The sequence below is a fragment of the Dipodomys spectabilis genome, unplaced genomic scaffold, assembly GCF_019054845.1.
Source record: "Dipodomys spectabilis isolate Male_0828 unplaced genomic scaffold, ASM1905484v1 ptg000094l, whole genome shotgun sequence".
NCBI lineage: Eukaryota > Metazoa > Chordata > Mammalia > Rodentia > Heteromyidae > Dipodomys > Dipodomys spectabilis.
The window spans coordinates 5,050,583-5,066,636 of NW_024870771.1; the positions used below are offsets into that span (position 1 = coordinate 5,050,583).

General features: G+C 44.5%; 1 protein-coding gene across 4 annotated transcripts in view; it reads right to left on the reverse strand.

Moving 5' to 3' along the window:
- Nucleotides 1-15,004, reverse strand: part of Sap130 (Sin3A associated protein 130) — a 102,946-nt gene extending 87,942 nt beyond the window's left edge. For all 4 annotated transcript variants that reach the window (XM_042685229.1, XM_042685226.1, XM_042685228.1 and 1 more), the window contains exons 1-3: nucleotides 14,862-15,004; nucleotides 13,073-13,187; nucleotides 744-979 (exon numbers count right to left, since the gene is read on the reverse strand). In XM_042685229.1, coding sequence (XP_042541163.1) covers nucleotides 744-979; nucleotides 13,073-13,181 — 345 coding nt within the window. In that variant the 5' untranslated portion in view covers nucleotides 13,182-13,187; nucleotides 14,862-15,004. The remainder of the gene's footprint in view (nucleotides 1-743; nucleotides 980-13,072; nucleotides 13,188-14,861) is intronic.
- Between the last annotated feature and the right edge of the window lie 1,050 nt (nucleotides 15,005-16,054).

Sequence of the window (16,054 nt, forward strand, 5' to 3'; positions counted from 1 at the left end):
ACCCAACTCCAACATAACATACAGATGACATGCTCACACATCCCCAAATGTACCACTCTTCTATTGGAGATCTCTTAGAGAAGAGTGTCACTCCAAGATCAACATTAAAATGGGTAACATCAAAGACCGTCATGCCAACTGACATGGAAAACAGCTGAGCTAAGTTACAAAGAGCTGAACAAATAGGCAAAATAGAAAAGGTGAGCTGGGTGCCAGTGGCTCACGCCTGTAATCCTAGCTACTCAGGAGGCTGAGATCTGAGGATTATAGTTCAAAGACAGCCCAGGCAGGAAAGTCCGTGAGACTCATCTCCAATTAACCACCAGAAAATCAGAAATGGCGTTGTGGCTCAAGTGGTAGAGTGCTAGCCTTGAGATGAAGAGTCCAGGGACAGCAGCCAGGCCCAGAGTTCAAGTCCCATGACCAACAACAACAAAAAAAAATGATGAAGTAGAATCATAGGCTAGGGCACAGCCTAAGATTCTGTTAAAAGTGCAATAAGTACTAGTAGTCTTCAGCTGTGGTTCACTGTGAACACTTTCTTAGGTCTGGCACTTGAACTCAGTATCTCACACTTGCTAAGTACGTGCTCTACCACATGACCTACACACATAGTTCTTTTGTTTTTTGTTTTTCAAAGAGAATCTCTAACTTTGCCTCAGCTGGCCTCAGAGCACAATCCTCCTATATCTGCCTCCCAAAAAGCTGTGATTTCAGTGTAAAATTGTAAAGGTCTCCATTACCTTCATAAGTCCCTCAGAAAATGAGAGTGGCACTGCTGGTGTCAGGTGTGCTGTCGAGGCTGTCACTGCAACAGGTGTGGCTGAGGCAACAGCATGGTGTGCAGGTAGCATCTGCACCTGTGGGTAAGGCCTTACCACAACAGGCTCCTGTTTCTCTTCCCGGGGTGGCAGGGAGCTGCTGGAGGATGTGTGCTCCCTGGCACCAACATCGGCATCTCGTCCAGTCTCGTCAGTGACTAGTGAAGACATGAAGGGGAAACAGAATGTTACAGTTTCCAACATTAATTAATGTAGCAGCACAGACAATAGTGACACTTTGAGATAAGGCTCACAGTGGAGGAGCTGACCATTGTGAAGCTTTTTTTTTGGAGACAGGTTCTTGCTAGGCCAGTAGGCTAGATTGGCCTAGAACAATCTTCCTACCGCTTTCAAGTACACAGGTATGTGCCACCAACCCCAGTAAAGCAACTCTTAAAACCTGACATTAAAAAAGACCTATTTAATACAGTTCTTAATTTTTAAAAACTGAAGGATAGAGGCAAAAACACTTTTCACTGTATATTCCTTTTAGACTAATACAGAGCATGACCTATTTTAAAATTAAGAAAATCAAGGAACAAATATTCACATAATAAGTTTGTAAAAATACTAATTCATACAGCTTTTTTTCCCTCTTTGTTGGAGACAGGATCTTGCTATGGAGCCCAGGCTACTCTGAAACTAATGATCCTTTTGCCTCAGCCTCCCAAGTACTGGGTACAAATGTATACTACCATGTCCAGATTTCATACTTAGTTATCTTTTTTTTTCATAATAATATTCACATTCTTATTTTTCATAGAGTTCACATAGAAAATTTAAATTTGGAAAGTATACGGAAAATAAACATAACCCTAAAATCTATGCCCCAAAGGTATCAACAGTATTTCAGTACCTCAGATACTTGTTATTTAATTTGGGATAGGGATTTATTTAATTACTTTGTATTGAAGTATTACCTCCATGTAGGGAAGTGTACAAGTGTTACCTATCCAGCAAAATGGGCAAACAATACAGCTGAGTCACCAACACCCAGCTTAAAAAACAAAACATTCAGCTGGGGCACTAGTGGCTCACATCTATAACCCTAGCTGAGAAAGGGAGGATTATAGGTTGAGGCTAGCCTGCCAAAATAAAGTTTGAGCTCTCCTTCCCCCTTTTCTTTTTTTCTTTTTCTTTTTTTTTTGGGTCCAGTCGTGGGCCCTGAACTCTGGGCCTGGGCGCTGTCCCTCAGCTCTTCAGCTCAAGGCTAGCGCTCTGCCACTTGAGCCACAGTGCCACTTTCGGCTTTTTTCTTTTTGCTTATGTGGTGCTGAGGAATCGAACCCAGGGCCTCAGGCTTGCAAGGCAAGCACTCTACCACTGAGCCACCTTCCCAGCCCCTCCTTCCCCCTTTTCAACCATAGGTGGGCACATAGTCTTTGCCTGTCATCTTAAAATAAGTGGGAGGCTGAGATTGAGAGGATCAAATTCCAGGATAGCCAGGACAAAAACTCCTAAAGGCTCCATCTCCATGGAGGGAAGCTGGACACAGACCTGTGCGCCTGTGATCCCAGTGAGAATGGGAAACCTAAAGGAAGCTGATTGTGGCTTGGGCAGGAAGAGAGACCCTACCCTAAAAACAATCAGTGAAGGGTTGGGAATGTGGCTTAGTGGTAGAGTGCTTGGCTAGCATGCATGAAGCCCTGGAATAAGTTATATACTCAATATCACATAAACAAAAAAAGCCATAAGTGGCGCTGTGGCTCAAGTGGTAGAGTACTAGCTTTGAACAAAAGCAGCTCAGGGACAGTGTTCAGGCCCTGAGTTCAAGCCCCAGGACTGGCAAAAAAATCAGTGAAAGGGCTGGGAAGGTGGCTCAGTGGTAGAGCGCTTGCCTTGCATGCCTGAGGCCCTGGGTTCTATTCTTCAGCACCACATAAGCAAAAAGAAAAAAGCCGGAAGTGGCGCTGTGGCTCAAGTGGTAGAGCGCTAGCCTTGAGCTGAAGAGCTGAGGGACAGTGCCCAGGCCCAGAGTTCAGGCCCCACGACTGGACCCCCCCCAAAAAAAATCAGTGAAAAAGGGCAGGAGGCATGGTTCAGTGGTAGAGCACCTATCTAGAAAGAACAGGGTCCTGAGTTCAAACTCTAGTACATCAAAACCGAGAGTAAAACATTCCTGGTCTCTGAATACCTTCAATTCAGCTATACTCCACTTTCTTCCTCATATATGTCCACTAGCCTAACTTGTAAAACTCTATGCTACTGTGGTGGGGCTTTTTTTTAAACTTTATGTAAATACTCATAGCAAATACACCCTGCTGCAGACTGTCCTTTTTTTTTTGTGGTGGTGGTGGTCGTGGGGCTTTAACTCTGGACCTGGGCACTGTCCCTCAGCCTTTCAGCTCAAGGCTTGCACTCTACTACTTGAGCCACAGCACCACTTCCAGTTTTCTGGTGGTTTACTGGAGATAAGAGTCTCACAGATTTTCTTGCTGGGCCTGGCTTTGAACCGCGATCCTCAGATCTCAGCCTCCTGAGTAGCTATTACAGGCATGAGCCACTGGTGCCCCGCTTGGACTCTTATTAGTTATCCATTGTACTGCAAGGAGCAATAAAGTTTCATTTTCAATGCCATAGGGTACCTTTGTGTAAATAAGCTACAAATTATGCAATGTACTGGTAAGACACACAGAGATCATTTGCTACTATAAGTAGTAATGTAACCAGTATTCTCATATTGTCTATAACATAAACACAGACAACATTTCTTTTGGGTATATATACCTAGGAAACCTAAGAATGGAAGTACTAATATAGAATATACATATACTGCATTATTTTTTTAAAAGGTTATACAGGACTCTACTGCATAGATGCAATGTAACTTTTTAAACCACAGTTTCATTGATGGTTATTTTAGGTTATTTCCAAACTCATGTCCAGTGATCTCTTTAGGAAAAAGTTGATATAAGTGGAAATACCAGGTAAAAGACTAATGGGATTTTCTATTTTGCTACATACTGCATTTTCTATCAGGTCATTCAGAATTACAATTCTGATTTATAGAATCACTTATTAAGTTACAATAAAACTGTTAAAGAGTATTCAATGACTTTTTAAGAAAGATCTCCGGCAACACTTAGGTCAAAGGTTGGTTAAGTAGATGTGAATCTTTGTAAAGCAGTTTTACCATCTTATGTTCCCACCTGCAGTGCTTGAATTCCAGCTGCTCCTCATCCTCACCAGTGCTTGACATACAACCTTGCTAGTGGGTGTATGTCAGTATCTCATGGTGGTTTTAGTATTTCCTCAATGACAGGAATGTGGAAAATCTTTATATGTGGCCATACCACTTCAAATATATCTTCTTTCATAAAGTGAATGTTCATCTTTGATTTATTTTTTTAATTAAAAAATTTCACATTCTTTAAAGTTATATAAGAGGGTTTTAATTTAACATGACCATTTATGTGTTAAATGTACCTTGGTCAAATCATTCCTCTTACTAATTTTTGTGTGTGTGTGTGCCAGTCCTGAGGCTTGAACTCAGGGCCTGGGCACTGCCCATGAGCTTCTTTTTTTTTTTTTTTTTTTTTTGGGTCCAGTTGTGGGGCCTGAACTCTGGGCCTGGGCGCTGTCCCTCAGCTCTTCAGCTCAAGGCTAGCACTCTACCACTTGAGCCACAGCGCCACTTTCCGGCTTTTTTCTTTTTTGCTTATATGGTGCTGAGGAGTCGAACCCAGGGCCTCAGGCTTGCAAGGCAAGCGCTCTACCACTGAGCCACCTTCCCAGCCCCCATGAGCTTCTTTTGCTCAAGACTAGCTCTCTATCACTTGAACAACACCGCCACTTGCGGCTTTTTCTGTTTATGTGGTACTGAGGAATCGAACACAGGGCTTCTTGTAAGCAAGGCAAGCACTCTACCAAGCCACATTCCTAGCCCTCTTTTACTAAATTTTAATCAACCAATTTTACTAAGGCAAAATTTATATATAAAAAAACATTTTGTGTAAAATTAGGTATTTTCACAAAAGCATATAGTTAACTATGATATAGTCATGATAAGCATTTTCTACTAATCCAATAAGTTATTTCCCAAAGTGGCTAGACCACCTTGCAATTATACCAACAGCAACAGTTCCATTTACTTCATATTGCTGCTAATTCTTCTTTTTTTTGGTGAGGGGGGAGTCCAGTCGTGGGGCCTGAACCCTGGGTCTGGGTGCTGTCCCTCAGCTCTTCAGCTCAAGGCTAGTGCTCTAACACTTGAGCCACAGTGCCACTCCGGCTTTTTTCTTTTTGCTTATGTGGTGCTGAGGAATCGAACCTAGGGCCTCATGCATGCAAGGCAAGCATTCTACCACTCAGCCACCTTCCCAGCCCAGCTGCTAATTCTTCTTGTTGTCCCTCCCTCTACCCCTTGAGTGCTAGTAGTAAGGCTTACACTCAGGGGTTTACACTCCTGCTTGGCTTTTTCAATCAAGGTTGGTGCTCTACCACTTGTGCTCTACCTCTACTTCCATGCTTTTTGCTGGTTAGTTGGAAAAAATATAGTCTCTTGGATTTGTCTGCCTAGGTTGCTGGCTTCAAGCCTTGATCCTCAGATCTCACCCTCCTGAGCAGCTAGGATTACAGGTGTGGGCCAATGCAGGCTCCTGATATTGTCAGTCTAAGTTTAGTCATTCTAGTGGATGGGTACTCATTTCTTACTGTGGTTTTAATTTTTATTGCCCTGAGATTTTAAAATGTTAAGTACATTTTCATGTACTTCTTTGGCATCCATATAGTTTTTCTGATGAAGTTAGATATTCAAGTATTTTTCTCATTAAAAACAATTAGGATCTGCCGGGCGCGAGTGGCTCACGCCTGTAAACCTAGCTACACAGGAGGCTGAGATCTGAGGATCACAGTTGAAAGCCAGCACAGGCAGGAAAGTTCGTGAGACTTATCTCCAATAAACCACTAGAAAACCAGAAGTGGTGCTGTGGCTCAAGCGGTAGAGCGCTCGCCTTGAGCTGAAGATTGCAGGGACAGCGCCCAAGCCGAGTTCAAGCCCCATGATGGACCAAAAAAAAAAAAATTGGGATCCTAGTTTGTAATCCTAGTTTGCTCAAGATGACTACAGTTTGAGGCCAGCCTAGGCAGAAAGTTTGGAGACTCCATTTCTTCTTTTTTTTTTTTTTTTGGGGGGGGGGGGGGGGGGTCCGGTCGTGGGGCCTGAACTCTGGGCCTGGCGCTGTCCCTCAGCTCTTCAGCTCTAGGCTAGCGCTCTACCACTTGAGCCACAGCGCCACTTCCGGCTTTTGCCTTTCTGCTATGTGGTGCTGAGGAATCGAACCCAGGGCTTTATGCATACAAGGCAAGCGCTCTACCACTGAGCCACCTTCCCAGCCCAAGACTCCATTTCAATAAAGACTTGTATACAGTGATATGTGCTTGTCATCCCAGCTACATGGGAAGCATAAACAGGTGGATTGGTACAGGCACAAATGAAAAACAATGAAAGCAAAAGGGGTCGGAAGGATGGCACAGATGCTTAGTGTCTAGCAAGATCAAGGCCTTGAGTTCAAACCCCAGTACTGGTACCCTTCCCCATTAATTAAGAGTGTTAATATTTTTACTGTTGAGTTATCATAGTTCTTTATATATTCGGTATGTTTACAAAATAAGACTGGGGCAAATCTGGTGTGTGTGTGTGTGTGTGTGTGTGTGTGTGTGTGTGTGTGTGTGTGTGTGTGTGTGTGTGTGTGTGTGTGTGTGTGTGTGTGTGTGTGTGTGTGTGTGTGTGTGTGTGTGTGTGTGTGTGTGTGTGTGTGTGTGTGTGTGTGTGTGTGTTGGTGCTGGGCTTGAACTCAGGGTCCTGTGCTCTTGCTTGACTTTTTTGCTCAAGGTTGGCACTCTAACAGTGTGTGTGTGTGTGTGTGTGTGTGTGTTGGTGCTGGGCTTGAACTCAGGGTCCTGTGCTCTTGCTTGACTTTTTTGCTCAAGGTTGGCACTCTAACACTTGAGCCACAGTTCCATTTCCTCCTTCAGTTTTCTTAAAAATCTTTTTTATTATTTCTAGGCATGTTTGTAATACAGTCCAATCAAGTGTACCCACTCTATCATTCCTCCTACCCTCCTGTTCACCTTCCCAAAACAATTTCACAGATTTGTTTTTAAATGGTGTCTTTTGAAGAGGAACTGCTTTTTATAATTAGTGTTTTTTGTGTCCTATATAATTCTTACTTAACCCAAGTTTCCATCAGTTTCTCTGTTTTATCTTAGAGATCTAAAAGTTCATATTTAGGATTATGATACACTTTGCATCTATTTTTGTGTATGGGAAAGTTAAAGATCATGGTTCATTTCCCCCTATATGGATATTCTGGTGTTTAGCACTATCATTGTTGAAGTGTCTTATCATTTCATTACTGAATCACTTCAATGCTTTTGTACATCAATTGACCATACATGTATGGGTCTATTTCTTGATCTTCTACTTTGTTCTACTTTGTTCTTTTTAATATATTTACTGATCTATATTTCTATCTTTATGTCAACATTATATCATCTTAGTATAGTTTTGTAGCAAGTTTTGAAATAAAGTTATAATGAGTTTCTTCTTGATGAAAATTGCCTTACCAAATTCTTTAGAGCTCCAAATAAAGTTTCAAGTCAGACTGTCAAGTTGTCCAAAAGAATCTGCTGATATTCTAACTAGGATTTTTTTTTTTTTTTGGTCCGTACTGGGCTTGAACTCTGAGCCTGGGGCACTGTCCCTCAGCTCTTCAGCTCAAGGCCAGTGCTCTACCATTTAAGCCACAGTACCACTTCTGGTTTTCTGAGTCATTTATTGAGATAAGAGTCTCACAGACTTTCCTGCCTAGGCTGGCTTTGAACCATGATCCTCAGATATCAGCCAACTGAGTAGCTAGGAATAGGCTTGAACCACTGGCTCTGGGCTCAAACTAGGGCATTTTTTTTACTCTATAGATCACTTTGAGAAGAAGTGATATGCTAAAAGTTGTGCTCCAACTCATGAACATGATAGACATTTCTTTGTATTTTCGAAGGACAAGTTTTTATATTTATTTATGCCATTTTTTTGTCTTTTAAGTAATTGTACAAAGGGCGGTTTTCAATTCAAAGACTCTCGTAGTCCTTTAGTTTCTCTCAGCAATGTGTCAGTCTTCCAACTCCAGGATTCATTTTGTTAAATTAATCCATTGATATTTTTATTTTGTAATAATAAATGACATTTAAGTAATGCATTCTTTCAATTCATTTTACTCAGTACTGAGACCTGAACTCAGGATCTTGTGTTCTTGCTTAGCCTTTTCCAATCAAGGCTGGTGCTCTACCACTTAAGTCATGCCTCCACTTATAGCTTTTTGCTGGCAAGTTGGAGATAATCATTTTTCAGATTTGTCTACTCAGGCTGGCTTTGAATCTTGATCCTCAGATCTCAGCCTTTAGAGTAGCTAGAAGTAAGTACCAGCACCCAGCTCTACTAGCATTTTAGATTTAATATTTTGTGTATACAGCATCATGTTATAACTGAATAAGGCCAGTTTTGCTTCAATTTTATACTGATTTTTAACCTCCTCCCTTCCAAATACACTTTCCTCTAATAAAAATTTTAAAGAAAATGTACAATTTCATAACTCTTCCCTAAACCTATTTGTCCAGGAATACTGATTTGTAATAGGCTTTATCAATTATTTCCTGTTAGACTCTTTGGGAATTCACTTATCATTTCCTTCCAGGTATCCGCATTTATTTCAGTTCATTTTTAACAGAAAAAAAATACTTTGAAATATTAACTATACTTAACTATGAATATACATTATACCTGAAATCCTGGCATACGTAGGACCTCAGATCATCTCTCGTAATATGAGCAATAAAAAAACAGAACCAACCAGAAATGGACCTGTGGCTCAAAGTGGTGGAGTGCTAAGTCTTGAGAAAAGAGCTCAGGGACAGAACCCCTTGTGTTCAAGCCCCACAACTGAGCAAAAACCAAAAACCCAAACCAAAAAACCATAGCCACCTAACTCCTTAGGAAAAAACTTCTATTTTCTTTTCTTTTTTTTTTTTTTCAACAAAAATTTCATCATATTTTATTTTGACATGGAAGAGTTTCTTACTGTGGTACACTGTGATTGGAAAAAGTTCAGCCGGGCGCTGGTGGCTCACGCCTGTAATCCTAGCTACTCAGGAGGCTGAGATCTGAGGATCGCGGTTCAAAGCCAGCCCGGGCAGGAAAGACCGTGAGACTCCTATCTCCAATAAACCACCAGAAAACCGGAAGTGGCGCTGTAGCTCAAGTGGTAGAGCGCTCGCCTTGAGCTGAAGAGCTGAGGGACAGCGCCCAGGCCCAGAGTTCAAGCCCCACGACCGACAAAAAAAAAAAAAAAAAAAAAAAGGAAAAAGTTCATTTAAATCATTTCTTTACCTTTCATTTTACCATAATTACTTCTGTCAGTTTCTCTTTAAGTTATGACATAGGAACAAAAGTAAATGTGTATCTAATAATAAAAATTCAATTCAAAATAATAACTAGCAGATTAGCTATAAGGAATCCAGGAAGTGATAAAACTAAGTTATGAATATGTTGTTCAAGCTGTCAAGAATGCTAATTCATTACATGCTTAGTGCTTCTGCAGTGTAAAACAGAAATCATTGTACACATTAATTTTTATAAAAACATGCATGGAAACAGATGATTATTACTATCTTAATGAGAAACAAATCTGAGAATAAACCTTCAATATTCTAAGCTCACAAGACAGACTTATTTATACATACATTGATTTAAATGTTGATTAGCATACTTATTATTCCTGTTCTAACACATGAATCTTCCCAGGACCAAAGAAAGGTAGGTCCCATGGTTTCCCTTATTTGCAATAAGTAGTATAAGTCGAGGACAAGCAGAAAAGGTCAAAAGGTATATACATATGACCAGATAAGATGATGCTAAGTGAAATGAGCCCCAAGGCAAGGACGCAGTGTTTTTTTCTTCCTTGCTATTGTTTTTTTTTTTTATTGTAAAGATACTATACAGAGGGCTACAGTTACACGAGTGAGGTAATGAGTACACTTCCTCTTGAACATTGTTACCCCCTCCATTGTTTTCCCCCTACCATCCCCTCCCTCGCTCCCTTCCCCGAGGTTCTTTTTTTTTTTTTTTTGATTGTGATTAAGTGATTACTTTAAAAAAAAATAAAAAAATAAAATAAGAATAAAATTTTAAAAATTAATATGCACACACATGTACATGCTTTTCAGAAGTCAAATTTCTTACGCCAAAAGACATTTTTGGCATAAGTCAAAGATTTCTTTTTCAACGAAATCTGAAGATAATTATTGCTAACACCTCCCCCATTTCTTTTTTGGTTCCTGTAAGGAGGCTTGAATTCAGCTTTTTCTGCTCATGGCTGGTACTCTACCTCCCCACTTCTGGCATTTTGGTCTTTCAGATTTGTCTGTCCAGGCTGGCTAGAATCCTTCTCAGATCTCATTTTCCTGACTTGTTAGACATGAGTCACCAGTACCCAACTAGTAACACTATTTTCAATAAGCAGTTTGACTCCTAGCAAAGAAAAAAGTTAAAAAATATTCAACTTAGGAAACTACATCTTTTCTAGGGGAAGAAACCTTTTTCTGCTAAGGGCCATTTGGATATTTATACCAACATTTTTTGACCATATAAAATTATCAATACAGACAGAAAGGCCTAAGCAGCTGATGAGAGCCTAAGAGAAGCTTATGTGTGTAACTGTTCTGCCATATACTGATTTTCCAGGATGTACATGGTTAAGGGCAAAAATATGTTAAGGAATAAAAAAAGAAAGAAAGGGGCTAGGAAGGTGGCTCAGTGATGGAATGCTTGTCTTGCATACATGAGTCCCTGGATTCGATTCCTCAGCACCACATAAACAGAAAGAGCCAGAAGTGGCACTGTGGGTCAAGTGGTAGATCACTAGCCTTGAGCTGAAGAGCTGAGGATGATGGCCAGGCCCAGAGTTCAAGCCCCACAATAGACCAAAAAAAAAAAAAAAGCCCAAACCCTTAGGTGGCTCTACAAGAAACTGTTGACCATAACTCCATGCTTTTCAAATACTAAGTCTTGTACATACAAAGGTGCATGAGACACACATGGCCCTAGCTTTCAAGTAGCCCTGATTCTAGGAAAATCACTATCAGAACTATTGTGGAAGATGGAATCAGTAAAGAGTTCTCAAGAAGATGACATCTATCAACTCTCAAGGAAAAATAAAAATTAACTAAATAAATGAGTATGGAAGGAATAAAGTTTGGCATAGGGAAAAAAATGCAAAGGCATAGGGTCATGAAAACTGGAACTTTTTGATCATACAAAAAACAGGAGTAAATATTTCAGAGCAGTAAGCATAGCTTAAAATAACTTCAAGTCTAAAGAGCTAAATAAATTTGTAACAAAAACTGAAGTTCAGGAGTAGGCAAAGCAATAGGAAATGAGGCTAAAATATTTTACAAGGGCCACAACTCATGGATAAAAAACAAGGACAGTCAAACATGGTTGCATATACCTGCGATCCCAGCATTTCAGGAGGCTAAGGCTAAAGTCAGGCTGGGTTACAGATTAAGACTGTATCTCCAAGAGAGAAAGAGGAGAGAAACAAAGACACACAGAGAGAGTTAGTGACACAGAAAAAGTAACAATGCCTCAAACTTAGTTTACACTATGATTAGACAGTTACACAGTTTACCATAAGGAACACAAGAACTTAGTGGTGGTAAGGGGGGGAAAAAAACAAAAAAGGGAGTTTATTTCACTTTGCAATGCCATCTTTTTAATACAGAAAAGCAGCATTTGAAGTTTCTCTGTTTCAGCACTATTCATTGGCCTGGATAATTCTTTGAGGGGTAAGAAGGCAGCCATCCCCTTCACCTGTCATATGCCAATAGCACCCCCTAGTTGTGACAACCGGATATGTCTCCAAACACTGTAAAATATTCCCAAGGCAAAATTGTTCCTCCCTGAGAACCACTCAAAGTAGATACTATGAATAAGACACAAGTCGTAGGCCGAGTGTCAGTGGCTCACGCCTATAATACTAGCTACTCAGGAGGCTGATATTTGAGGGTCTTGGTTCAAAGCCAGCCAGGGGCAGGAAAGTTCTTGAGACTCTTATCTCCAATTACCCACCAGAAAAGTGCAAGTGGCTCGGTGGCTCAAGTGGGAGAGAGCTCTCCTTGAGCTGAAGAGCTGAGGGACAGCGCCCAGGCCCAGAGTTCAAGTCCCACGACCAACCCCCCAAAAAAGAAGCAAGTTGCATACACACATACACACACGTACACGCGCGCGCAAGTCCAGGGGCTTGAATTCAGTGCCTAGGCACTGTCCCTGCGCTTTTATGCTCAAGGCTTGTGTTCTACCACTTGAGCCATAGCTCCACTTCCAGCTTTTTGCTGGTTAGAGACAAAATTATCACTGACTTTCCTGCCAGGGCTAGCTTTAAACTGTTATCCTTAGATCTCAGCCTTCTGAGTAGCTAGGATTACAAGTGTGAGCCACTGGCACTCAGCACGCCTGTTTTCCTTTTTCTTTTTGGTGTCCATCCTAGGGCTTGAACTCAGGGCTTGGGCACTGTCCTGGAGGTTTTTTTTTCCCCTAAAGACTAGCACTATACCAGTTGTACCAGAGCTCCACTCCCTACATATACTTTTTAAAAACTTCTTTTCCAAGCTGGGAAGGTGTTTCAGTGGTAGAGTGCTTGCCTCACATGCATGAGGCCCTGGGTTCGATTCCTCAGCACCACATAAACAGAAATGGCACTGTAGCTCAATGGTAGAATACTAGTCTTGAGCTGAAGAGCTGAGAGACAGTGCCCAGGCCCAGAGTTCAGGCCCCATGACTGACCAAAAAACAAAACAAACAAACAAACAAAAAACCCCAAAATCAACAACAATAAAAAAAAAACTTCTTTTCCTAGATAGTAAGCTCTTAAGAAGCAAAAACCTCACCTTACACACTGTTGATCTTCCTCAAGGCACTATTACAATACCCTTGAGAATTAATTAAATGAGAACCTATTAATGCACTAAAAAAATTCTTAGAGGTATACTTTACCATAGGCTGTACACATACTCTAGTGTATGTGAAATGGTTAAAACAGAAGCAAAAAAAAGCCTTATATAATTATAGTAATATACCCTTTGCTTAAATCAATAAACTAGTATTTAACCAGAATCCAAGGAGAAATTTGCTAACTTTTAAGTGAGAAACTGGCAATATTCTTAAAACAGAAAGTAATAGAGAACAGTATGCATCTCACCTGTAGCAGCTGGGTTTATCAATCCTGCAGAGCCACTGCTGGCAATCTGTGGTGTCTGGCTCAGCCCAGTGGAAGGGGTTCCTAACCGAGGAAACTGTTGAGAACTCATTTCCACCTGCATTCATAGTCACATAGTTATTACTAGATTCTGAAACTAAAACCAATATTGAGTAATAAAAGCATCTTTAGTACCAATGACATCTTCTCTAGGAAAAGCAAATGCAGCATTATCTACTGGAGACATTGACTTGTGCTCAATGTAAATGCAGACATTATCTAAAGAGTGAAGGTTTTATACATATGGGTTAAATTAGTAATAGCATTGCTTGTACAGTGCTGTGGGATACTCTGATTTTCCAAAATACTTGGAGATGGCTATATTTTTAAAAGAAAAACACGAAACCATGAATCGTCCATATGATAGGCAGACATAGACACATACACACACACACACACACACACACACACACACACACACACATCTATATGTAAAGTTTTATGGGAATAACAGGTCTTTTTGAAAGACTCAAACCTCATACTAGCATAAACAGAATCGTAATTAGTATGCCATAAGAAAGGAAATGTCCAGCCCAAAAAAGCATTAGAAATCATATGTTAAGGTCTGATGCCAAAGGAATTTTCGAATGCTTTTTGCAAAGGCCTCCATTTATGGTTTTCCTTTTCATCTTTTTCAGACACCCTCACCCCGCGACTGAGCCAGAGAAACCCGAGACCTCTACCTTCCTTAAATTCGCCCCCCCCCCCACTTTTCTCCCAGAAGCAAGCTCTGGGATCTTTCCCGATGCAACCTCAACCCCACCCCACTCGAGCCCCCAAGGAGCACGGAGGAGACAAGCTTGCAGACACTCGGGGTGTCGGAGCCTCGTCCTCCCGGGTAAAAGGCGTTCTGCGAAGCCCCTGAGTAAGACGGCAGCGCGCCCCTTTACCTGTAGCCTCCGCCCGCCTTCCGCCCCTCCCGCTCCCATCGCGCCGACCCGGGGGCGCCACGGGGGGCCCGTGACTACGCTGGGCTAGGGGGCAGCCACGAGGACCCGCGCTGGAGCGCGCCCAGGGCAGCCGCTGCCCGGCCGGCCCGCTCGCCCTCCCGACTCACCCCGCCGCCCGGCCGCAGCTCCGCTCCGAGCCCGCTCCCCCACCCCTCGAACCTGCCCCTGCCTCCCCCGCCCGCCCATTGGCCCCGCGCCCGCCGCGTCACTGGAGACTCGGCACCAATCCCGAGCGGCCTGCGCGTTCTGAGCCCGCCCCACCCTCCCGCCGACTGACAGCCAATTAGGCACCAGCCTCGCCGGGGCAGTCCGAACCCCTCGAGGCTGGGCCAATAGCAGGGGAAGACGGGAGCTCCCGGCGAGGGAGGCGGGGAGCGGGGAGGCCCCGCCTCGGCCCGGGTCTGAAAGCGGCGGGCGCAGGGCCCGGATGTGGAGAGTCACTTTAAACTGCTCCAGGAGCCAAACTCCCCGGGCCGCCCGCCCGCCCGCACTCCCCCGGCTGCTCCGCTGCCCTGCCAAGGCCTGGGTCTGCCACGCCCCCACGCCTGGCCAGCCCACCCCTCCCGAAGTCTCTCCCTTCCCCGCCGCCGGACGCTCGGGCCCTGCCGCCAGCTCAACCGCCGTGCCCAACTCGCGAAAAGAGCCGGGATCCGAGTCGCCCGCGCCGGGGCGCCTCTGCCCTTCCCCGGGGACGCGCAGCGGGACGGACGCTGCAGCCCTGCCTCGCCGCCCCGCCCCCTCGCCTCCACCCCTCCCCTCCCGGGCGCCCGTCCCGCCATTACCTGATTGCTGCGCCGAGGGGCCGCCGCGCCACCTCGAGCTCGCTCCCGTGCGCCCTCCGCTCGTAGGGGCGACGTCCTCAAGCTCCGGACCCGCAGTAGCCGCCGGGGCACTAGCACTCTGCCCCCCACCCCTCACTCCAGCGCCGCTGCTTCCGCCGCCGTAACGAGCCTCTCGCTAATTGGCTGGTGCAAGCCCCGCCTTCATCTCTGAGAGCCAGTCCTCTCCTGGTGAGAACGGGATCGAAGACGGCCCACCCCGCGGGGCCGCAGAGACCTCTGGGAAGTGTAGTCCGCGATGCCTGGAAGGCGGGCCGGGAAAGGGGCGGCGAGCGGCGAGGCGGAGCCTCGGCGAGCCGGCGGCGGCTACACACCCCTTTGCCGCCTGGGGTGAGTTCTGCCATTTCTCTTCGTAGAGTGAGAACGCAGTGGATCCCACCCCTTCGCCGCAGCCTGGCAGCCCCGAGTTTCATTTCCCCGAGGTGGGGGCGGCGCGACGCGGGAAGTGTCATGGAGGACGCCGGCGGCGGCCACAGGCCTGGGCAAGGTGGAGGGTGTATGCTCCGCTGCCGCGTGGGGCGAGATGTCGCCCGCGGAAGTTCGAGGCGCCGTGGGATCCGCGAAGGGTTTATGCCGGGCCCAGCTCTCGCGGTTCAGGAGGCTGGCCTGGGAGCGGGCTCCGGACGCGATCGAGCAGGTCAGCTGCGCACCTGCTCTCGTCAGCGGGCTGACAGAAAAGCCGGGGTGGGGGCGGGGGCGGGGGCGGGGTGGCGTTTACACACGTTACGAGCCTTAGTCCGTGCTGCCAAAGTAAAATTGGTCTCATTGTCTCCCTCTTCCCAGATGGTGGTGTTTGTGATTAGTTAAGGGATAAATGGGGCTCCAATCTTTCCTGTCAGGCACTGCTTGAGGAGAGAGCAGCTTCTGGCGGCTATAATGTGTCTCAAGTACGCCCCCAACACTTCCTTTCTCGCTTTATCCTGGCTTACACGTTAGCCTATTCTCTTTCGGCAGTCTCCATACTTAGTTGGATTCTGCTTTTGCCATCTTTCTCACACTGCTAACCCAGCGTGGCTATGACCTATTCAACGTCAACCCCTGTGGTCTTTGCTCAGATCTCTTGTTTAGTTTACTGACAAGTGGTTCCCCTTCCAGCCGTCCTCCCTTTTCTGTAGGCTCTCCTCGTTTTACTACTA